A 23,354-nucleotide genomic window follows, 5' to 3' on the forward strand; every position below is an offset into this window, starting at 1 on the left:
TCCATTCACATTCCGTTAGTCAGAACACGGCCACGCCAAAGCACGAGGGAGGCTGGAAAATGCACTGTCTGCTGGAGCCACCTCATGCCCAGCGAGAACGTTATCCCATGGAAGAGGGGGGACAACTATCAGAGAACAGATAGGAACTAGTCTCCCCTTGAGGTGAAAACTGACTTTGCGAGGACAAAAAGGTGTGTAATTACTGTGTGCAGTATAATTTGGTGCGGGAAACTCTGCTAATATCCTACCTCCTCCATTCAAAAATGAAGATGGTGAGGCCTGAGGTTACCCAGCATCTTAATGAAATGGCTGGGCCTAGCCTGCCACACCTCCCGGTCCCCATCTCTGCCTTCACGTAGCCACGTGGTAATGTACTTCCTGGCCTCGCGATGATTTCCCGCAAATGCTCCCCCATCTCACGTTCCCACAGTGCTTGAGATCTAGTAATATCTTCTAAGCCCTGAGAGACAGTGTTCCAAACTCAAGGGTACATTTTCCACAGGTATTTGTGGGCCAAGGAATGCAGAGTATCAGGTTCTGTTTCTGGCATGTCTTCTCACGCCGTCTCATACTTGCCCTCTCGCTATCAATATGTCTCTCCTGTTCCTTGACCCAAGACCAGTTGTGCCATCATTTTGTGTTTTGCTGAGTGTCCCAATCCACAAAATGGGACAATATGTCCTGTTTCCTGCTTGTCTCCTTAGAGTAAACCAGCAACAAAATGCTTCCTCTGCACAGGGCCTGGGATACAATCGGCACCTAGAAATGTTTGTTGGATCAGAGTGTGAGTGCACTTGCATGTGTGAATGAACGGGTTTTCCCTTGGCCTATCTGATACCCCATCATAGAACATATGTCAAGTCTCTAAAGACCTTTCCTATAAGTAAGGAAGAGGTGGCGCAGATAAACCCAGGCCAGAAGCAGGTCCAGACTCCCTTCTTCTGAATTGTCCCCTGTCCACTCTGCCCTCCCGGCCCCTTCTCTGAATTATCGATGGAAACAGCCATTACCACCATCACTCCAGGCCATGTCTGGGCACTCTGTTCCCTGCAGCTCTACTGCCCAGATGTGGACAAATCTCTCTTGGGTGCCAATTCTGATCAGTTGGCAGTGTTGCCTGGATTACTGTGCTGATGCTGGTGAGCGTTGCTTCTGAGTTTGGGAGAAAAAAGAAGCTAACAGTATTTGTGCTGGGCTTGGAATGAGGGAGTCAGGTATCTTCGCCATGGAGCTGCCATCCCTATTCAAGACGTTTGTGGATACATGGAAGTCTTAGCAGCTTTTGTTTCTTCTCTGATCACAGGGGAGCAGGGGCTTGTGCACACGTAGGCCCAGAAGGCCAAGTCCCTGCAGAGGCTGGGCGTGAGCATGGCAGTGACCACCGGGTTCAAGGCAGCCGTGTAAGGGCCTGGGCTGCTTCCTAGGGATGAACTCAGGCGTCTTGGCCTGGGCTCGGCTGTGGTTCGGGTTTCGGATGATTCCACTGTCAAGCCCAAACATCTGATCCCCCACAGCACATATAGTAGGTTGCTTTTATAATTTGAAGACAGAGTACACTGAGGGGCACCTCACCTGTGACAGTAGGGGATCAAAACCACATGACCAGGTCTACCCCTGCCCTGACGTCACCCAGCTGGTGTTCGAAGGAGTGCTAGCCTGGCAAGATACTCTGTCAAAACAGGTTTCTAGGTGTTTGGAAAATGCTGCACATCATATACCCTTGTTGGAGAGTCGCAATGCACAATTAGCATTTTAAAGGCTCTGAGAAGGCCTGTATTAAAGATACAAGTACAACTTGGTTTTAATCTAGCATTGGCCAAGGAGACATTTTTTCTAGGAATATTAATGGCATTTGGAGCTAGCATTCAAGAGAATACATTCAAGGAAATGTATTCTAGGGTAGGTAACCTGGGCCACCTCTTGCCCAACGGCGCTCTTTTTGAGAGAGCTGACGGGGACTCGGATACAGTGCGTAGGTGGGGAGTGAGCCTGGGAGTCAGCCTGTCTGAACTTGAATGTGGCTGTGACCTTGGCCTCTAATGTAGGCCCTGAGCTTGGGAAACCTGGGAACTGAACTTGGGAACGTCAAGCAATTTTCTCAAGGCCACAAAGCAAGTAGCAGAGGCAGAATTCTGAGCACAGTCACTATTGGTTGGCAGAGTGCGTGCTCTTCATCTTGGAACTGGGGGCAGATAAAGGGTCCAGCTGCTCTGGGGACCATCCCATCCTAGGATGGGGCCATGACCTTGGCCTTGAATGTAACCCATGTGATCACCAGTAGGGCACGTGGCACAGACTGGGACCCAACAGCTGGACCTGGAGGCAGATTCCTCCCCAGAGACAGGAGGTTATAACTCTGAACAACAGGTACTAAGATTGAACCAGCCCATAAATGTAGCATGCTTTTTAATCTGCTCATCCTCCCTCCAGGCAGGACACAGACAGGAAGATAAATGAAATTGGCATTTTTTTATTATGCACCTAGCTCAGTTGGTTGGCGACTCCCCAAGGGGGTGAGTGTTTATCTGCAGGCCTCATTTAGCCCTGCTTTCCGCCCCTTTGAATCACTGGCTGCTTCTCTCACCTGTGCCCAAAGGAGCCCCTGACCATCCCCTGGGCTCATTAAGCTCTTTGGGCCACCATGAGACCATTTCTTATATCCCTGCTCTGTGGGCCCCGTCAGCTGCCAGCCGTCAATAATACGCTGTATGCAAGGCCTGGAGTGGGCCAGGGTGCGGAAGAGAGGGTGGGCAATCTGGTTTGTGTCAGGAGCCTCTGGTGGCAGCACGGAAAGCCAGAGGACCATACATTGCAGTGCTTGCCAGAGACAGAGGCAGACAAGGAAAAGCAAAGGAAAAAACTTCGGCCACATTCAGCTCTTTGGCCCCCTAATGACTGTGCTGCCCCATGTGGCAGTGCCCTATTGGGTTACATCCAAGACCAAGTCCAAGGCCACATCCTAGGACGGGCTGGGCCTCGGAGCAGCAGTTCCCTTCTTCTGTGCCCAATTCCAAAGTTAAGAGCACAGGCTTTGCCTGCCGGCAGAATGCTGCCTCCATCATTTGCTTTGTGGCCTTGGGAGAGTTGTTTAACCTCTCTGATGCTCAATTTTCTCTTCTGCAAAGCGGGGATTATGTAAAAATCTACTTCAGAGGATCGAATCATGTAACACACACAAAGCGCTTAGCCAGTGCCAGGCTGTGAGCCCTGCCCCTACACTCAGTGTTCTCTGTAGAGTGACAGCCTGTGCAGGGCTTTCTCACCTGGAATCACCAAAGGAGTTTGCCGCTTCCCTCACCCCTCCAGGCCTCTGTCTCCTCAGACCACATTAGCACTGGTCAGTATCACAACTGTGACTTGCCGCAATCGTATTTGAATGCCTCTCCCCAGGCTGAGGGCTCCTGGTTCCCCGTAAGGAAGGCTCTAGGGTTTGCTGCTATTTGTTGTAACTTTTTAACCGTCCCACCCTAAGGGGTCAGAGGGAACAAACTTGCTAACCTCCATATCAGGGAAAGAGGGATGATGAGTTCCAGGCCAGTGGAGCGTCCCTGCTTGCTCCGGGCCCTGATACAGGGCCAGCGACAAGGACGTGGAGGGCTAGCTTCAGACGTCTGGGCTCCGGGCCCGATCTTGCTGAAATCACCCTCTCTTGCCCTCCTTGCTCAGGACAGTGCTGTCGAAACTGCAGCAAAGCTCCCGAGGGGCGCAGGCAGAGAAACAGGCAATGTCTGTGGAATAGAGCTGGCGCCGGGGCAGGGCTTGGAGAGGCTGGGGACCCATGACGCGCTCTCCCCTGCGGCCCGTAGCAACATCCCGTGTCTGCTGTTGAATCTCACCCAGGTCCTCGGATGCCAGTCGCCCTGAAGATAAAGTTGCACCTGCCCCGAGAGATGCTGAGCAAAAAGGGAGCCTCTTCTCCTTTCTCATTTCAGCTCCTTGCATGCAGCAGAGACATTGATTTTTTTTCCTCTGAATTTTTTTTTCCCCTGCTGCAGCCAAATAAGGTCAGAAGTTAAATTAGTCCTTGGAGGTAAAAAGCCGCGGCATTCATATTCCCTCTTTCTGCTGACTTTCACTGGGGAGCAGTGACAGTTTCCTTTTTTGTTCTTCTTTACAGATTCAGTACAGGAGAGGCTGGGAAGACGTCATCCGCCTGTGGAACCCCTGGGGCAAAACGGAATGGAGAGGGCGCTGGAGTGACGGGTAGGGCCACTGGGGACGCTCCTCCGCCCTTGACGAAAGAGCCCGGGGTTCGGAGCCCCCACCCACACCCCCACAAGGGCAGCCCCCGCCGGCTGCTGTGGATGTTGCTACGGGCCGGAGGGCGGCTGTCGGTCCATCTCCCACTCACATGACGCCATGCGCCAAGCCACTAGTAGATGCCTACTGTGTACCCTCTGTGCCAAGTGTACTGCGCTAGGCCCTGAGGGGCACACGCGGGAACAAGGTAAAACTCCAGTTGCTAAAACTGGGGCCAAAGGACAGAATGCGATTCAAGGCCCAGGAGACTTGTCACTGAATTAGGGACCCTTTCCTTTCCCCCCCCCCCGACTACGTAGGGGCTGGACCCGGAAGTGGAACCAAGTGGTCTGAGTTTAGGTGGATTTAGGAGATGGAGGAGGTGGGAAGAGACCGGAAAGCCTTAACATTCAGAATGGAGTCCCCGTTTCAATAGCAAGAGCCACAGAGTCCGCAAGCATTGTTTGAAGAGTTGAGCAATTCCCAGATGACATGCACCAGGTGACAACAGGTGTGAGACATGATCTTTAAAGACATTATCTTCAAAGAATAAACCAATCAGTGTAACAGTATGTCACCTCATAGAGCCAACCTCAAACAAAGCTTTGGATTCCGAGAAACAATAGTCTGTAACCAGAAAAACAATTACAAGTAGGTAGAATTTTTACCGCCGTCTCAAAAAAATGCCAAGGGGAAGTCCATCATCACAGAGATTAAAATGTTTTAGGAATCCAATGGCTCATCTCTTATTCTCATTATTTCTGCTACCCCCAGAGACCCTCTCTTCCCTAGTTCTGGGTTCCTAACCCCTGCCTCCAGTCCAGCCCATCTTTATTCACTGACCCCTTTCCCCTTTTCTCAAGCCTCTATGCTTTCTTCTTCCCCAGGGGTATCCTATGTCCTTCAGTGTAAATCCTAATAACAACCTCAGCCTTTCCAACTGTCCTTCCCATCATTGCCCCCACATTGCCAAAGATGGCTCAAAGTGGGGGTCTGAATATCCAGAGCCCTTGATGTGGGGCTGGCTGTTGGGATCAGGAGTGGAGGGAGGGCAGATAGTGATGATGGATTCCCCTTGGGATGGAGGAAAAGGCAGGGCAGTCATGAGTTGATATTTCGCCCATGCCTCCCAAGGACACCAGAGATCAGGGAAGAGCAACCTCCCATGGGTTGGAGCATTCAGGGACAGCTTCTTGGGCGGGGTTGAACTTGAGCTGGCCTTGGGGCTGGGTGGGGACTTCGTGACTAGCTGCAGAAGAGAGCACAGGCAGGAAGGGAAGGGCCCAAGCCAGGGACACACAAAGTATGTTCAGGGCCAACAAGCTCCCAGGCTGCAGAACCTGGGGGACCAGTGCTGGGAGCTGGCCTGGGTGCCCCTCGGGGCTAGAGTGTGGAGAGCCCAGTACCAGTTTAGACATTCGGATTTATATGCTCCGGGCATGGGGGTTAGTGACGGGTGCCGAGCAGGGACTGGGGAGGGGGGCCTGGCAGCACCAGCTCTGTAGGGTCGTGTTCCTTGGCTGTGGATGCTGAGAGGCACCCCTTCCCAACAGAAACCAGGCTGAGAGAAGCGATGGGGTCTCACAGCACTGTCTCCACACGGGGGTCGATTTCCTCCCTGCTTTTTAAGGATGGAGATGGATGGAGAGAGCCGGATGGTCTAATCTCAGCCATAATTGAAATTTCAGTCGCACGCACTTAAAGGCAAAGTTGCATGAATCGATAGCATATTGATTTACACTACATTTATTTTCCCTTACACACTGCAGAAAATGTAATTATTGCTTAATTATAAAATTGCCATTTTACAATAACGCATTGGACCGGCTCAGCCTGCAGCCGGAAGCCTCAGGGGTGGTCCCCGTCTTGCTATCCTGGCAGAGCGGTGACCCAGTCCCTCAGCGCCAGCCACTTCCAGAGAAAGATCTCATTAAGCTTTGGTGCCTCGGGGACCACTGTCAATGAGCCGCCTCCACTTTGAAGAATGGGCTGTCCTCCTTCACCGTGGACCCTAGGACCAGCTTCTGGAAGACATCATCCCCATGAAGTGACAGCGGAGATGGCACTGGAATCAGAGGACGCTGAGGGACCCTAGCACAAGACGTCACCTTCTTCCCTTTGGCCGTGTCACCCGTCAGAAACCATGTGTCAAAGCTATAGAGAGTGAGGGCCCCACAGGATTGAATGAATACAAGGAGTCATTCAGGGAAAACTTGTAGATTTTTCTAGGATTAGGGTAGACCAGGGTTAAAATTGCCACTTCATTCGATCCTGTGGGGCCATCGCCCTCTATAGCTTTGACACATGGATTCTGACGGGTGACATGGCCAAAGGGAAGAAGGTGACGTCTTGTGCTAGGGTCCCTCAGCGTCCTCTGATCCCAGTGCCGTCTCCACTGTCACTTCATGGGATGGTGTCTTCTAGAAGTAGAAGTTGTTCCACCCAGCCAGTCACCCCCAGGCTCACAGGCAAACAAGGGGGAAGCGGGGTAGGCTGGGGGAGGCCTGTACATTTAGTGGCTATAGAAAATTACTTATTCAGACTTTGATTTATTCAAGAAGCATACTGATTGAGTTTCTACTCTTTGAAACACTGTGGTAGGTCCTGCAGATGCAGCAATTAATTAATTGAGCAAACAATTATAGCATGCCTCCTATGTGCCAAGGCATCATGGTAAATACCAGTGAGGTACTGGTGAGCAAGGCTCCTCCATCTCGTGGAACTTGGAGTCTAGAGAGGGACAGCAACAAATGAGCAAGCCACTGTGACGCTGTGTGGTGAGTGCTGAGGAGGGAGTGGCACAGGCACTGTCGGATCTCAAAGGAGGGGCCCCACTCAGGTGGAGGGGGTGGGTAGCAGGGGGACAAGCGAGGCTTCCCAGCAGGAGTGCTTTTTAGAAAGAAAGATCAGTAAGAGTTAGCAGGTTACAGGACCGAGGGGAGGAAGAGTGTTCCAGGGGGCGGGCGCATCCTGGTGAAGGCCGAGCGGTGTGAGGCAGGGGTTTTTAAGGCCATGGAAGACAGGCCTTGCTGCTGGAGGATGGCATTCAAGGCGGGGTGTGGGCTAGCGGGAAACTGCCGTGGCAAAGCGGGAGCGGTGGGCAGAGGCCAATGGCTGCAGGGCTTCAGTGGTTCTGTTAAGGAGTTTGAACTTTGTCCTGAGAGTGACATGGAACCAGGGATGTGTTTTAAGCAGGGGAATGACACGAACAGATTTTCATTTGAGAAAGATCATTAGATGGCAGTGTGGAGAATGAACAGGAAAGTGGCAAGACTCGGTTTGAGGAGGCCGGTTGGAAGTCCAAGAGGGCAGCCTGAACTGGGAAAGGAGCAATAGAGATGGCGGTAACAGATGGCTCGGAAAGGTGTTTTGGAGGCAGAGTCAATGCATCGATAGTCGGTGGTTGGCTGGGGAAGGTGCGGGAGGAGAGCAAGCACTGACCTTGACTCCTAATGTCCTAACTTGGGCAGTCGGAGGAGGAAGCGGTGGATGTTGAGGTCACTCTGTGGCTCTGGTGGAATTGACCAGAGCTCAGGCAAGAGCATCGGGCTGGGGACAGAGGCTGGAAGCCACCCACGTATGGAGAACAACAGAATCCCGCCCCTAGGGGGGTGACACTCTCCACTTGCACCCCTGTCCCTGATGGTGGCCGGTGCCAAGGACCCCTGTTGGGCCACAGCAGCTAAGTGGATAAGATGAAATCTCACCCCAGGGTCTGTCTCTCCACACTCAGGTCCCCGGAGTGGCAGGAAACCCACGACCAACGGAAAAGCCAGCTCTATGAGAACAAGGAAGACGGCGAGTTTTGGTATTGCCTCCTTTTCAAAAATTACGTTTCAAAGCTTTAGCTGTTTCCCAGGTTCTCAGTCCCTACCCCTTTTCCTAAACTTTCACGAGGATGCAGATTAGCTTTGCAGAAGCCTGCTTAGAAGGCGCCCACTTTCTCCACCAAAACACAAAAACTTGGGATGGGCAATTGTTTTTGTGTTCTTTCTTCATGTGAGAAGTGTTTCCGTTCTGAAATATTGGAGTTTCCAGGACATTTGAATGGTAAAAGGGAACGTTGGGACCACAGCTTTGAAATTGACAGTTTCTTGGACACCAGGATGCATGGTTCTCCTACCTGGATCTTCTATACCATCTCATTGGGACCCTGGAGCTGCACAGTCTCCCCTGGTTGAATAACTACTCGGCTCTGACTCCGGAGTTCCGGGTGGTCATCAGGGCCATCGCTGACAGTGAGGCCTGACCAAATGTCTTAAAATCACAGTCTTGGCTGTATACACACTTCATAGAAGATAAGGTGGACATTTCTCTGAGGAGTTGTCTGGTTTACCTTGTGGCATATTTAAATGAAATTTGGCAGGTGTGAAAAGGACATTGGGACTAAGTAATTAAGAATCAGAAGAGGGACAAATGTAATTAGAAAGAAAAATGTCTCAAATGCCTCTGTTTTAATCTCAGTAGGAGGTGGGAGATTAGGTGTTGAATCCAATTTATTCTGATAGAGGTCTCAATGATGACTTTGGCAAAGGACAATAGGGGAAGGTGATTTTCCCAGCAGCCTGTAGGGCCCATAGCAGAGTGGAATTGGTGATTGTCCTGCTGGCCACGAGAGAGCTGGCAATTTGATCAATGGGTCAGAGATCAACGGGTGGCTAATGATAAAGTCCTTGCCAGGTGGTGTGCAGAACCCAGAATCCTATCCTTGTCTTCCCAGCCACTGGAGGGAGAGAGCAGGTGGAAGTAGAAGGGCACCTGATGGTGGATGAGCTAGAAGGAGGCTTTAGTCTTCAGGTAGGATGATGGTGAATGAATGGATGTGTTAGCGGAAAGGCAAGGAATGGGAAGACAGCTCTCCTCACCCCCACCCCAGAACAAAATCAGTGGTCATTTAGTGACATGTATTTGTTTTTAACAGGATGTCGTGTCAAGATTTTCAAGAGAACTTCTCCCATCTCTATATATGTAACCAAACTCCAATCAGCCTGGACCACGGAAACACACTCCATGAAAGATGGTCTCAACTGACGATGTTTAAGAACCAAGGTATTCTGGGAAACCCTTCAGGTGCTAGACGCACTGGTAGTTATTCTGCCAGCCTGGGACTGGCCAGCGCAAGCCCTGCCCTGGCTTCAGCTCTCACTGGCCCCATGATTCTGGACCATTAGCCTGAAGCTGAAAGGAAAGGAATTTTTCACCCCAAAGGGACAGCTGCCACTTCTCCAGGGGAAAAGATTGCAGGGGATGGTGGTGGGGATCTCAAATGTGCCTCTCTTGCCCCTTCGTGCTGCACCATTGCCCTCCTAATAACCTACACTCATCTCCCAGAAGTAGAGCAGGCTCACCTGCCTTCAGCAAACATCCCGGTCAGTGGTGGAACTGTGGGGAGAGCGCTGGGCAGGTGGGGCCTCAGCCATTATCTTTGCCGTCTGCTTGCTTTGGGACTCTGGGAAAAAACCTAGTCTCTGTCCTCGGCCTTTCCAACTGTGAACAATGGAATCAGTAAGCCCTGTCTGCCCCCTGAGACCTGAAAGCACCACCCAGACACCAGGGAGAATATTCCTGCACTGTCGGTTGGCATATCCTGCAGCAGCCTGCTGAGATCCCAGGGCAGGCATGCTTCAGAACCCGTCTCTGGACCTCCCACGATGAATCATGCTGACTGTGACCTTGGAGAGCCAAACACTCCTACTACACTTCATGCTCCCCGTTTGTGGCATTGACAGATGGAACAGCTCCCTAGGAAGGTGGATCCAAATGTGCTTCCACACCCCTGTGAAAAGAGAGGCTGTGTAAACAACATATTGGCAAGACTCTGTGTGTGTGTGTGTGTGTGTGTGTGGGTGTGTATGTATGTTTGCACCCAGACATCTGCATTCACCCTCCTTAGCACCCACCTGTAAAGAACTGTTTGCTCAAATGACCCCATACAGCATAGTGTCACCTTCTTTCCAACGTCCGGGCTGCTATGGGCAGCTCTGGGGACCCGCCAAGACTCTCCTGGGCATCGACTTTCCCGGCCACCTTCCTGAGCTCTACTCATCTGACTATGGGGCCAAAGCCCTCTTCCCTGGAGGGAATGCATGTGTATGAACTTACCAAAATTACACATCAGGGCTATTTTTAGTAATTCCTCACAAGGGGCAGGAAGAAGGGAACGAACAATTGAGCACTGCTGTGTGCTGCTTAGTGAACTTCAGTGCATCCTCTTAGTCAATCCCCACAAAAATCCCATGGCCGTGGTGGTCCCCTGGTTCCCCCAGTCTCCTTCAGAGCTTCCCAGTTGCGATCTGAACCTTCAATTTGTGTTAATTGACCTCTAGCTTGACTTATCTTCACTCTCTCATGTATTTGAAGCTCATGGTTTCCACATTGGCTCTTCGCTTGCTCTGGCTTCCATGTACATGCTTGGGCAGAAGAGTTCTGGATTCCATCTCTGCCTGTTTTGCTCAGCTCTGTTGGTGCTCGGGGGATGGACGTCCATTTCAAGGCTCTGATGGTCACTGCTAATGCAAAAGCTTGTACAAACATGGGACTCTGGAATTTCACTTATTACAAAAATAGCCCTTGAATGTACAGTTCAAGAAACATGTTCATCAAAAGGAGAATATGCTCCCCTTCCCCATTTTGAAGGAGACTGAAGTTCAGAAATAAAGAGACTTGTGCCACAGCTAGTAAATGTGGGCCCTGGAACCCAGGCCTTAGGTCTCCAAATCCGGAGTTTATTCCATAGCCCTTTGGGGCTCTTCGAACTGGACAAGGCCCCAGGTGGGAGTCAGGGGGTACAGTGAGCCCTGGTGACAGCTCTTTCTCGTGCAGAAGGACCCTGGAGGGAGCCCGAGCACTTCTCTGTGCCACAGTGCATGGAGGACAGCAACGCTGTCGTGTCTGTCACCATGATGCCACAAAGTCTGAAGGCAGAAGAGACGCAGATCCCACTAACCTTCCAGGTGTTCAAGGTACCGGCTGCCTGCCTTGGGGCTCGCCCTTTGGGGATGTTTGTGTGTTCCTTGGGCTGGGGGGAGCAGCCAGCCAGGCTGGGAGATGTGGCTGCACTGCAGCTGCAGAGAGAAAACCCAAAGGAGTTACAGAGTTCATCTGACTCAACTGTGTAAATTTGCAGGATAGGAGATTGCATTTACAGTGGGACCTGCTCCTACTCACATCACCTGTCAGCAACCGTAGCTGTTGTACCCGTGCGGACTCCTGGCCCAGCCCAGGCCTTCTGAATCAGAGTTTCTAGGGAAGCGTCCCCACAGGCCACGCACACAAGAGGCCGCTCTGATCTGCTGGCCCTTTTGTTTGGATGGGGATCCTGAGCCGGCCTTTTCTCCTCTTCCCACAGGTTGACTCCCAGGTACGGCTCGCCATGGCCCTCAGCCCTCCCCTGGGCCCCCACACCTTGGTTGTCGCACGTTGGTAAAGTGTTGAGCCTCTTTCATCCCCACCGTATCTCCTGCTATTCCACGGCTGCCAGTTCGGCCTTGTCATGCCTTGCCCCGTGTAGGAGCTCACCACCTCCAAGTGGTCAACAATGTGGGAAAATATTTTAGCTCCCCTGGTCCAAAGGCCAGGTCTCTTGGCTATTCTCTGGCTTGACAGTTAAGAAGGGCTGCAACTGTAAAAGCACCCCACAAGCATGTTGGCTCCTTACAGAGAGAGAAGGTTGAGGCAGTCAGCTGCTTTTTATTTAAGATGAGAAGCAGTGGAAGGGCTACATGGGTGCCTTGGGGGGAGCTTGAGCCCCCCACAGTCTTCATCAGCCCCCAAATCCATCATAAACAGGGTGCATGCTCAGCAAATGTAGCTTCAACACACGTCCTCTAGCTCTTCTTAAACCAAATTGCCACCCCTTCTAAACAGATATTCTGGGTCCCCGCTGCTGAGAGGTGAGTTAACAATATGAGTAAGAATGGAGAGGAGCAGATGGAGCTCAGAAAACTTAACCTCACCAGCACTTGGGCCTCTTAAATGGACGTGAGAGCTGCAGTCCCCTGGCGGCTAAGGGGAAGGCGTATCTGCTGGGGATCGTGGAAGGAGGTGGGGGAGCAGGATATGGCCACAGCCAACAGGTGGTGCTTGTAGTAGGCTGGGCCATCCAGGGGCACCCCAACAGGCAGGCAGAGGCCAGGACAGGGAGTCTCAGAGCAGGGGATACTCAGAAGCCCAGGTGGGAAACTGACAGCAAGAGGCCTGTCTGACCTGGGTGGCCCAGCCACAGCACAGGGGTTTAGGTTCTGACTCTGGTCCCTGACACCCCAGTCATGGAGAAGTGGGGTGCCTGGAAGGGCTCTGAGGGAAACACTCAGGTGCAGGGAACAGATCGGCGTTCTGGGTACCAGAGCTGGAGAACAGGGTGGTGGCTTGGTCATGGGGTAAGGCACAAACCCATCCTGAGAATGACACTGTCAGGCTTGCATGGGACTAGCCCTGCGTGCATTTGGTGCTGGGTCCTCTGGGAGCTGGACCAAGTCCTCCTACACTCTCCCACACCCAAACCTCTCACCGCCACCGTGCAAGTCTGTTTGGAAGGACTGGGAGCCTGGCCAGGGCTGCGAGGGTTCAATGGAGGGAGGAGGGCAGGAGGGTGGCTGAGCAGGGAGTCCTCAGCTTCTAGATTGCAGGATGCATGCTGTGCACACATCACTGCACACACACACTGCCCCCCCACTCACACGTTCATGCACACACACTCATAGGCTCACACACTTGCACGCATGTGTGCACACACAAACACTCACATACCCAGAGCTGCAGGACAGCGCTGACCCTCTAGAGAAGAATTTATGTCATCATTGCTTCTGCCAGGAAGGCCCAAAGAGAGTCTCCTGCTGTCAGCGGACGCTCCTCAGCAGTCTCACCAAGCCCCCACTGAACACCAGGCCCAGTGACCCGTCCCCCGTCTCACCCTGCAGCTCGGCCCCGACCCCCCACCCTGAAAAGAAACTCTCCCCTTTTCCCTGTTTTTCTTCCCCAAGGCAGAGCTCATAAATAATCATTTCACTCCATGTGACTGTTCTAAATGGAATCTCCATGCTCGGCTGTACTGGGGAAAATTTGTTTAGTAAGGGGTTTTTATTATGTAATATGTATGTGACATCTGGTAATGGGAACTGCACTATATTTATTGTTTTATCTCTGAGAAAATATTGAAATAAAAGGAATATGATCAGGGCCTATTATTCTCCAATGAGAAGGAATTTCAGGGCTCTGCAGGAGAGATGAAACAAAGGAAGTGAAAGGAGCCCGAGTCTGGGATGCTTTGGTTGTCCAAAAGTATTTTGTAAAAGGTGCAGGAGAAAAGGGGTTTTAGGGGCCTCTGAAGTTTTCAGTGTTGTCACTGTGTCACCAATTTATATATATATTATATATTATATATATATATATATATATATATATATATATGGAGAGCTAAAACCCTACTATCAGAAATCCAGGATGCTGTTAGACTTAATGACATAAAACCTTTTGTCATATTTCTTTGTGTCCATTTTAGTGTCCAGACTCAAGACTGTTTAACAGTCTGAACTGCACCACTTTCTGAGAGTCCAGGCGAGCTCTGTCTCCTTTGGGGGGCTGTAATGCTGCCTCTGTGTATGGCCGATAGTGGGTCTCATCGGCTTGTGGGTGTGTGCGTGGAGGGCTCTCCTGCACTCGTTTCCTCTACTCCCAGCAGTTCCAGGAGAAACTGCCGCCGACGTTTCCTTCCTACTCCAGATCCGCTGCCCAGGGCACATACTTAGCAAACAAGTACAACCTCACAGGGACCTTCCATCTGAGCCCTGGCTCCTACGTCTTGGTCCCCCGGACGAGCAGGGAAGCTCAGTTCTTGCTCCGAATCTTCCTGAAATTGCCAGACATTGACAGGTACAGAATCTCCAGGACTCTAAATGTTTTCTTCTCCTCAACTGAAAAAAAAAATGCATTGCATCATTATGTGCTGTACCTGTGCCAACCTCAGTGGGGGGTGCAGCAGGGGCCCTGCTCTTGAGAGGCTCCCAGTAAAGGGGGACTGGGAAGTCTGTGACCCAAAAACTGGGCCACAAACAGGATGAAGCTATTGCTCGGAGTGCAGAGCCAGAGGGACAGAGAGAAAGGCTCCTGGGAGAAAATGGCATTTGAGCTGGTCCTTGAAGAAAAAACATGATTTAAACCTGTGGAACTGTGGAGAAGGGGAAGGTAATGCATGTGGAGGGAAAAACATGAGCAGTGGCAGGGAAGTGGGTGTGTGCAGGATTTGTTGAGAAATAAGTGATGCCAGCCATATGGACAAGAAGGTGGTATATGGCACACGTGCAAATTGTCTGAGAGGTGGCCAGAATGTGGGGTACTCCAGGGAGACAGTCAGAGACGGGCCTGAAAGATGGAGTCTGGCCAGGGACGGTCTTGAATGCCAAGCCGGGCAGTCGAGATGGGGAACAACGAGCACATAATGCTGGATGCCCCCCTCTTGGGCCGAGGCCACCCTCACTGCACTCGGGCATGGGCAAGGCCCTCTCCGCACAGCCTGCCAGCAGCCAGCACGCCGCCAACTAGAGATGGCACAGAAGACAGAGCCCATTTGCCACCCTGCAGTGGGAGTCACCACATGTGTGTATCTGGTAATAAAAGGAACCCTTTTTACTAAACTGTTTGAAGACCAGGCCATGTCCACCCAAAAGGCTGGGCACATTCCCACGGTGCTTGTCTGCAGCTTACCAAGCTGCCTGCTTCACCTTGGCAGTTCTACGGGGTCTCCACTCGGGTCCTAGACAAGCGTTCAGCGGCCCCTGGGCACTCTCCAAATGCCGCCTTGGGGTGGTGGGCTGGTCACCCTTCTCACACTTTCCCCGATTTTCCAGGAACCTGAACAACGACTTCAACCTCCAAGAACTTAAGGTAGGTGTGTGAGCCTCCAAGAGTATCTATCGCCTTCCTCCTGCTACTGAAAATAGGGATACCATGATGAGCTGGTGACGGCTGGAAAGCTAAGTTTGGGGGGAGGAGACCAGGTCCCCAGGTCCAGGCTGGACCCAACCATCTTCCTCCCGTTTCCCTGAAGGTTTTCTCTGGGTGCCAGGTGAAACCTCGGCCTCAGATCCAGGGGTGGCTCTTGGTCCTGGCTGTGGCAGATAAGTGGCCTCCTTCCCCAGAGGTCTGATGTTGGCTATTTTCCCTTTGTTCCAGGCAAGTCTTCCAGAAAATGGCTCTCAAGAAAGCATTTTCCGCAGATACGCTCAGCAGGTACAGTACCCAGCCCCGAGGGAGCCCACCAAGAGTGGGCGATGGAGAGGCCAGAGGGAGGGAAACATGTGCCCTTCTCAGAATACAGAGAGATGGACCATTTTATCTCCTCTCTCCTTGGATCATCTGCAGAGCTGAGCTGGCTGCCCCCCACCCCATCCGGTGACATCTGGAATGGAATGTAGAGCTCAGAAAGGGAGGGGATGATCAGGGTGTGTGTGTACGTGCTTTAAAATCTTTAACCAGGCAGCTGGCATCATCCTTGGCTGCCTCCCCACTGCCAGCCTTGGCACAGTGCCTCCCGGGAGCCGGCCAGCCTCAGAAAGCACCAGCCGCATCCTCCCTGCCTGGCCACCTCTGCGCATGGGTTCTCTTAATGGTTTAATAAACCATTATAGAGAGAGCTCCTTGACCTGTGAGGATGAAAGCGGCTGCCAAGGGCTCTGCACAATGGGCCTGTCACCGTTCACAGCCACACCGGTGTGGGAAGATGCTCGTGTGACCTGCACCGGCCACAGCCAGGCAGAGGCCAAGGACGGGAGGGATGCCAGGCCCAGGTTCTCTTTCAGTGGGCTCAGGGGGCAGCAGGGACAAGGAAGGAGCCCAAAGGAGAAGTGCTCAGGCTGCCCAAGCCTGGAGGGAAAAGCAGTGGGAAATGAGGAATGCAGCTGGCATGAGGGTACATGTCACGAGCAGCAGCTGGACACGGACCTCCTTGAAATAGATATCAGCCCGGGATTTAGGCTGAGTCCAAGGGCATTTCACCTGATGAAAGACAAAGCCTGCCAAAATGATTGTCTGTGAGCTCCTGAAGACAGGGATGACATCATTTCATTCCTTGTCCCCAATATCTGTCCCTGTTCTTGGCACAGAAGAGGTGTTCCATCAGTATTGTTGAACTGAACTGAGATAGGTCAGCTCACCTGGAGCAGATGCCCAGATGAAAACTAGCTGCCCCTAAGTGGTCAGCAGGGCCTGAGACCAAGCCGTCTTCAGGGGCAGGTGCAAAATCCTCACACATGGTCCACGCATCTGCACATTTAAAATAAAAAATATAATTTGTCACATGATAAAATGACACAGATTCACTTATCAGGACTTTTCCAAACAATCACAAAGTCCCTTCTCACTGGGGGTGACTGGTGGCCTTTCTGGGGCCTTTGTTGTGTGTAGAATGAGGCACAGATGCAGCTCTGTGCCAAGGGGCAGGGCTGGTGGGTGGCCCACAGGCTGGGTTGCAGCCCCTTCTCACCCCTCGGCCAGGGACCCCCGAGCAGGGCCACGTGGTCTCATTCTGCAGAACCTGCAAACCATCCTCAGGGGCTGGGTCCTCAGAAGAAAGGTTAGAGCCACATATTCATCCACGCACTCTCTGAGTTTGCTCTCCTGATTTCTTCTATCAGTTTGACCAACCTTAAACCAACACCACGACACGCTGCTGCGGCTGCCGCTGAGTTCCCTTCATAAGCAGAGGTGGCGGCAATGGTGCCGTAACCCAGGGCCTGCCTGTGGGAAGGAAGGACACACTTGGACTCGGGGCCAGGCCAGCTCCATCCATCCATCGTGTATTCAGTTGACAAGCATTTACCGAGCACCTAAGACATTCCGACTACTGTGCTAACCTTAGAAAGTGCCACTCCTTGGGCATCCCACGTTGTGGTGGGGTTGGTGGCATGCAGTTCTCCGGGGCGTTTGTTTAAGCTCCATCCCCCTTCCTCACCTCATCTCCTCCAACACGTTTGGTTGGGTGGTGAGGGCAGGGTCCAGCTCAGGGTCCGTCCCAGGGTCGGGGGAGGGAGGAGGAGGAAGACAAGGTGCTGCCCCCAGTGCTGCCTAGGATCCGGTTGGTGATGGTGATTCCGGGTGTGTTAGAGTTCCTCATCCGCTCATGAACCCATGTCGCATGGGAGGCGCCGTGATGCTTTAGAGGAGGACCCTCAGCTGGTGGTGGGCACACAGCCCTGCCTTTCCCGACATCACCAACCTCGAGACGTCGGAGGGCTGAGCTGAGGACCCACCTCAGACACTGGCAGGTCGATTTGCTCCGGGGGCATCGTGAAGGGAAATCTTTTAGCTAAAGGACCCCATCAGGACAGGTTCCAGGGCTGCTTTGCAGGAGGCCAAACAGGGAGACCGGCCGGGCACAGGTGTTTGTCCTCTGTTGAGAACAGGGCCTGGGTCTCAGAAGACCCCAGGGAGGCCTGTTCTCCCACCGTGGCCCACCCAGCCTGCAGGGCATCTGCTGCGACCCCACCCCAGCTTTCCCCAGTGCTGACGTCACTTCATCCCCTCTGTGGTCACCAGGGCACACATAAGAAATGGCCACCCACAGAACAGCTCCACTTCTCTGCAGAGCTATCACAGGAGACACTGGCCCTAAAGCTGTTCAGGCTCCCAACGCAGTTTACTGCAACAGAAGATAGATCAGCACCAGGATTAGTTTCTCTCTCCCCTCAGCCTCAACTGCTTCCTGTTATTAGTCCAAGGAGAACCATGGTGTTGCTCCTTTGGCTTTAGGAGCTGGGAAGATCAACACTAAATTGCACTCAATAGCAGCCTAGATTTCTGGTATTTGTATCTCCCCTCAACCTAAATCCATACACCCCCCCACACACACACATGTGCACACACACACATCGTACCATCTCATCACCTCTTTATGGAAGCAGAAAGGAACACACCTAAAGATATGAACTGATTCATTCTACAACACATATCCTGAGGGGCTCCTGAGCCCCAGGTGTGGTGGGGAGCAAGCAAACACTGCTTTCCGTCCAACAATGAATGAAGAGAGAAATGTGGAGTGACTCACGCCAGGTGTCAGGTGTCAGGAGTGCTCAGCCACAGGTGTGTAGGGGAGGGCGTGAGCACCATGGCTGGGAGTCCCCAGGTAAGGCTTTGAGAGGAAGGCAGGGCCAAGAGAGGGGCCTGAGGTGGGAACAGGTGCTTCTGAGACGGGTAAGCCCCTCGGCCCTGGGCACTAATGCTAACCTGTGTGTCTCCCTTGTTTCAAGCAGCGGCCGGACATTGATGCCACCGTGCTTCAGAGCCTGCTCAACCAGGAATTCCTGAAAGGTAAGTCATCCCCACTGCCCAGCAGGCCCAGTGTCTGCCCCCCACCCTTCTCACCCATCCTTCCTGTCCTCCCTCCTCAGGGCCTCCAGGGGATACATTCTCCCTGGACGAGTGCAGGAGCATCGTGGCTCTGATGGACGTATCCTTCGTGGTCACCCCTGACCCTCAGCTGACACTAGGAGCCCTCCACTCTGCCGGCCACCCAGGGGTCTAATCGGGATGTTAGGGACCCCTCTCCCTTGCGGTATTTACTCTCCTTCCTTGGCTCTGAGCCTGGGTTTCTGTGGTCTCTCCACTAACTCACCAACTCTCCAGGCAACCACAGCACCAAGGCCTGTCCTGATGCAAATTTGTTTGTTTCCTTGTCATTCTTGCAACAACCCCTGTGATAAACAAAGTATTAGCCCATCACAGAGTGGGAGAAACAGGGGTTGGGTTCAGACACGTTGACTAAGTGCATTTGAAGTTGGGGTTCTCAGCTGCAAAAGTCTCTGTCCATATGTTATCCTACGCGGCCTCCTGGTAGCCCCGGTGGGAACAACTTTCCCCTTCACCTTCCCCTTAGCCCTGAAGGAGTCCTAGCTATTGGAATTCCTTACGCAAGGAGCTCACAATTCCATAAAAGTAGCAACCACCAAAAACTTGTAGAAAGCTCCTCTGTCTACACATCGGTCTCCCCCACCCCACTCCGCTGCGTCTGCGGGTGAGGAGGCCGGGGCTGGGCAGTTCAGCATTGCCCCAGTTACGTGGCTACGAGTGCAGAGCCAAGAACCAAACCAGGTCTCCTGACCCTGCCCTGGGCTCCCTCCCCTCCCCAATGGGCCAGTCCCCATCCCCTCCCCACCTCCCACAGGCAGGGGGGCCTGGTGCTCCCGTGCACAGCCCCCAGCAGCTGCCTTGCCAGCTCCTCACCTGGGCGCAACTATCCCCCAGAGGAAGACAGACGACCTGCTCTTTCACTCTTAACAAGGCTCGATTGGGAATGCGAAGCTGGCCATTGTCGAACAAGGGGGCTTTTTGATGAAATCATAAATCAGGCCCTGCCACTGCTGCCCGTGGTCTGGCATCACTCCAAGACTCTCGAGCTCATCCCTGCGGATGAACCAAAGGGCCCATGGCAGCCCCACAGCAGGCAGACCCCGTTAGATTGTGGGCTCCTCCGGGCCAGGGGCTCCTGCGTGGTCATCTTCCTACCCCCCCAGGCCTTCCAGAGTGCCTGGCACCCAGCAGGGCTCAGAAATTCTGCACAAATGAACTGGGGGAATGAATGAATACCTGAGAATACTCCAGGCCTCTCTTTATACTCACCAAGAGCCCAGTAAGGCCAGGAAAAGGTCTCGAGCTGCTATGTTGCAATGCTTGCCTCCCCTGGTTGGTGTCACTCACCTGCCCTGGAAGAGCTCCTGCGGGGCAGCCACCGGGGGACCAAGCTTAGGTGTGCAAGCCTAGCCCGGCCTGGGGTAGGTATTCGAGGGCAGGCCCTGGCGGCCGGGCCCCTGCAGAGCGTGGGTCTTTCCTACCCTTGCTTCTCCTGGCCCGTCAGCAACCCTTCTAGTTCGTTGGAGACAGATTGTCCCATTGTATGGAGGGACCAGGGCTGGCTTTAGCACACAGAAAGCATCCCACCCCACAGGTGCACACGTGGCACGCACCCTAGCAGGCACCGGGCACTGCAGCCTCCAGAGTTGCAGTGACCCCTCAGGGCCCCCACTGCTCTCCACTGCTGGGGGACCACCCCGCCTGGCAGGCTGTGCACCGGGCTCTCCTGCCCTCCCCCAAGTGCAAGTGACAGTCACCCGGTTTCTTGGTGCTTCCTTCTCCTTCTAATCGTCCAGTTTTCTTTGTAAAATAAACCAAAGCCCAGTGCTTACAGACAGGGCCCGCTCACTCATCTAGGTGAGGTGGGTGGACGGGTCGGAGGGTGGAGCTGCCCCGGTGGCCTCAGTCACTGCCCTCTGGGCAGTTAACCCTTGACACTCCTCCCAGCTGAAAGTGAACGGACGGCTGGACCAGGAGGAATTCATGAGGCTGTGGAGGCGCCTCGTCGAATGCCAGGTACGAGGCATCTTCCCTCCACGGGCTCTTGGTCAGGCCTGGTCAGCGAATGTTGACCGGCTGAGCGCTGCTGAGGAAGGAACCTCATCCGTGCCCCGCGGAGAGCTCACGGCCCTGTGGGGAGCCAGCCCGAGGCCCTGCCGGCTGGGGGCAGCATGCGGAGAGCTTCAGCAGGTGGGAGGGCAGTGAGGTCACGCTGGATGGAAGCTAGACGGCCAGCGGGCGTTTCCCGGTCCCACCAGTCACCTCATCCCCCCCCCGCCGCCGCCAAGCCCCCTGCCCCAAACAAGGCTGTGGTCTGTGGCCCAGGAGAAAGGCCACATCCCCCAGACCAGCACATGAGCCCCTCTGAGTTAGCCCCTAATTGTGGATCCCGAAGAAGCTCGTTTCCTTCATCCCACGTGCTCCTTCTGGCCTTGAACCCCCAATTCTGTAAGTGAGTACCCTTTTCCTCTGGCCTGCCCTCTCCCTCTCCCTTCCCCCACTCTGCACCCGGCCAGGGCCCCCCACCCCGGAGGTCCAGCCTCAGCACACCACCCCCGCCCCCCAGCCTCCCCGGGGCTCTGCCCACCCCACAACCGGCTAACGCCCCCTGGCTCCTACCACCGACCCCACATCTGTTAGGCCATGCCACACAGCGTTGCCTTATTTTTTTGTACTTATAAATAACATTTTCTTATGAAAGTAGAAAGAAAATACAAACAGTCAGAAATCAATTTAAGAAAATATATGATCTTGCCAATCAAAGAGAAACATTCCTAACTCTTAGTGCATCGTCCTCAGAAATCTTCCCATAATATGTGTGTACACACACACACCCCTATATGCTTAAAAAAACAGTATAATCTGATTTTTTCCAAAAACTTGCCAATATATGAAATGTCTTGCCATGCCACTAAATATTTTCTACCTTGTTTTGAAAGTCTGAATAAATTGCTCCCGTGTGTCCATACCAGGAGGGACAGACCTAGTCCCCGACTTGGGTCACACCATTCCCTGCCCGACACTGTGATGGCTGAGATGTCCACCTCCCCGTTAGACTGCGGGCTCCTCCGGGCCAGGGGCTCCCACACAGTCATCTCCTTCCCCCAGGCCTTCCAGAGTGCCTGACCCAGCAGGGGCTCAGAAATCCTGCATAGATGAACAAATGAATGAATGGATGAATGAATACCTGTTTGAGAACACTCCAGGAAAATGTCTCAAGCTGCTATTTTGCAACAATTGCCCCCCTCCCGCCCAGTTGGCCTCAGTCGCTCACCTGGTTGTCAGGCATTTTGCTGGAACAGCTTGTGCGGGGCAGCTGTGTGGGCCCAGCTTAGGAGCCCTGCGTCACTGCGGCACTAGCACGTATAAGCCAAGGAGCATCACCCATCTGCCTGAGCCTCAGTCTCCTCATCTGTGAAGGAGGGAGGTGGCCAGGACTGAGTGAGAATTCGGTAGAGGTAGAAAAGCCCCGAGTAGATGCCAGAGCTGCGGTACAAGAGCCAGCCGTTCCTGCTGTTACATTGTGCATCTATCTGCACTTGCACCCAGGCCACCATTCTGACCTGCTTCCAGTATTTTCTATACAGCACACTCAGCAAGGCACTCTCCTAAGAACTTTATAAATATTAGCCTATTCACTCCTTGCACCAAACCTAGGAGGTAGGGGCTGTAATTAGCTGGGTGCTCCAGTGGAAAGTGAGTCTGAGTGATGAAGTCCCTTGCCCGAGGCTCATCGCTGGTAAATAACAGGAATTCAGGCCAGGGGGTTTGTTGGTAAAGTCCATGCTTATCTCTACCCTATGCAAATTCTCTACAGATCTCTATACCTCCCTCGAAAGCTGCAAGGCACCCTATGTGTCAGACACAAGGGGCCCATTCTGGGAGGTGGGGAAGAGGAAGGAGAGCAGGCTGGAGAAGAAAAGCCACAAGGGAACGGGGAGAAGACCCCATAGCCCAGCCTATCAGGCTGGTGCCTGGGGGGGCCAACTGTACCCGACTTCCCTGACCCCCAGTCCTGTGGCCCCCCGCCTCCGAGCCGGGTCTCACCCAAGTTGGATAAGGCAACCTCTAGCAATGGGAAAGGGATTTCCAGCACCTTCCCTTCTCCAGAATATCCTCTTAAAGGTGGGCAATGGTACTCACATGGGCTTCTTGCTTCTTTTCCCATATCAGCGTGTTTTCCAGAAAATCCGGAAGAGTTCCGGATTTCTCCTGAGCTCGGATTTGTGGAAGGCCGTAGAGGATGCAGGTAAAGGGGGCCCCTTTGAGCTGTGATAACTGGGGGCAGTGTTGTATATATAAGTGTGTGTGTATGTGCAAGTGTGCGCGCGTGTGTGTGTGACTCGCTACAGGCCAGGCTGGTGCAGCAACACTGGGCAGTCAGGAAAGAGACGGTGGTCACTCCCACGTCCCCCCCACCCCGGCCTACGCTGACCGCAGTGGGTCCCCAGGGCTCAGGACTCACACACCACCCTCCCCGCCTGACTTCCGTGTGCCGACCAGTTTTCCTAATTAAAACTGCACCGCATGATTGATAGCCTACCAGAAATTGAGCTCACCTTGAAGATGCTTCCGTCTCGGCGTCTGGGCCATCAGGGTTAAACACCCACCGCTGACTGATGCTCTCTCCTCACTGAGGGTTTGGGGCTAAATTAAATCAAACGGCATCTGTCTGCCGCGAGTAGGAGAGAGCGCTGGGTCCTGGGCGAGTGCTAATAATACCTTAGGTGTGTCATAGCTCACCAGGAACTGGCACTTGCGCCATCTCATTTGAT

General features: G+C 53.2%; 1 protein-coding gene across 5 annotated transcripts in view; it reads left to right on the top strand.

The window, feature by feature from the left end:
* Positions 1-23,354, top strand: part of CAPN13 (calpain 13) — an 84,593-nt gene that overhangs the window by 41,484 nt on the left and 19,755 nt on the right. For 3 of the 5 annotated variants that reach the window (XR_005212431.1, XR_005212432.1, XR_005212433.1), the window contains exons 8-18: positions 4,118-4,203; positions 7,973-8,047; positions 9,161-9,288; positions 11,062-11,201; positions 11,588-11,599; positions 13,916-14,109; positions 15,084-15,120; positions 15,409-15,465; positions 18,483-18,679; positions 20,527-20,595; positions 22,753-22,828. Coding sequence is in view for 1 of the 5 variants with exons in the window: in XM_037807496.1 (XP_037663424.1) it covers positions 4,118-4,203; positions 7,973-8,047; positions 9,161-9,288; positions 11,062-11,201; positions 11,588-11,599; positions 13,916-14,109; positions 15,084-15,120; positions 15,409-15,465; positions 18,483-18,540; positions 18,621-18,679; positions 20,527-20,595; positions 22,753-22,828 (991 nt within the window). In the remaining 4 variants the exon portion in view is untranslated. The remainder of the gene's footprint in view (positions 1-4,117; positions 4,204-7,972; positions 8,048-9,160; positions 9,289-11,061; positions 11,202-11,587; positions 11,600-13,915; positions 14,110-15,083; positions 15,121-15,408; positions 15,466-18,482; positions 18,680-20,526; positions 20,596-22,752; positions 22,829-23,354) is intronic. The other 2 variants (XM_037807496.1, XR_005212434.1) reach the window with 2 other exon arrangements.

The sequence above is a fragment of the Choloepus didactylus genome, chromosome 17 (assembly GCF_015220235.1).
Source record: "Choloepus didactylus isolate mChoDid1 chromosome 17, mChoDid1.pri, whole genome shotgun sequence".
NCBI lineage: Eukaryota > Metazoa > Chordata > Mammalia > Pilosa > Megalonychidae > Choloepus > Choloepus didactylus.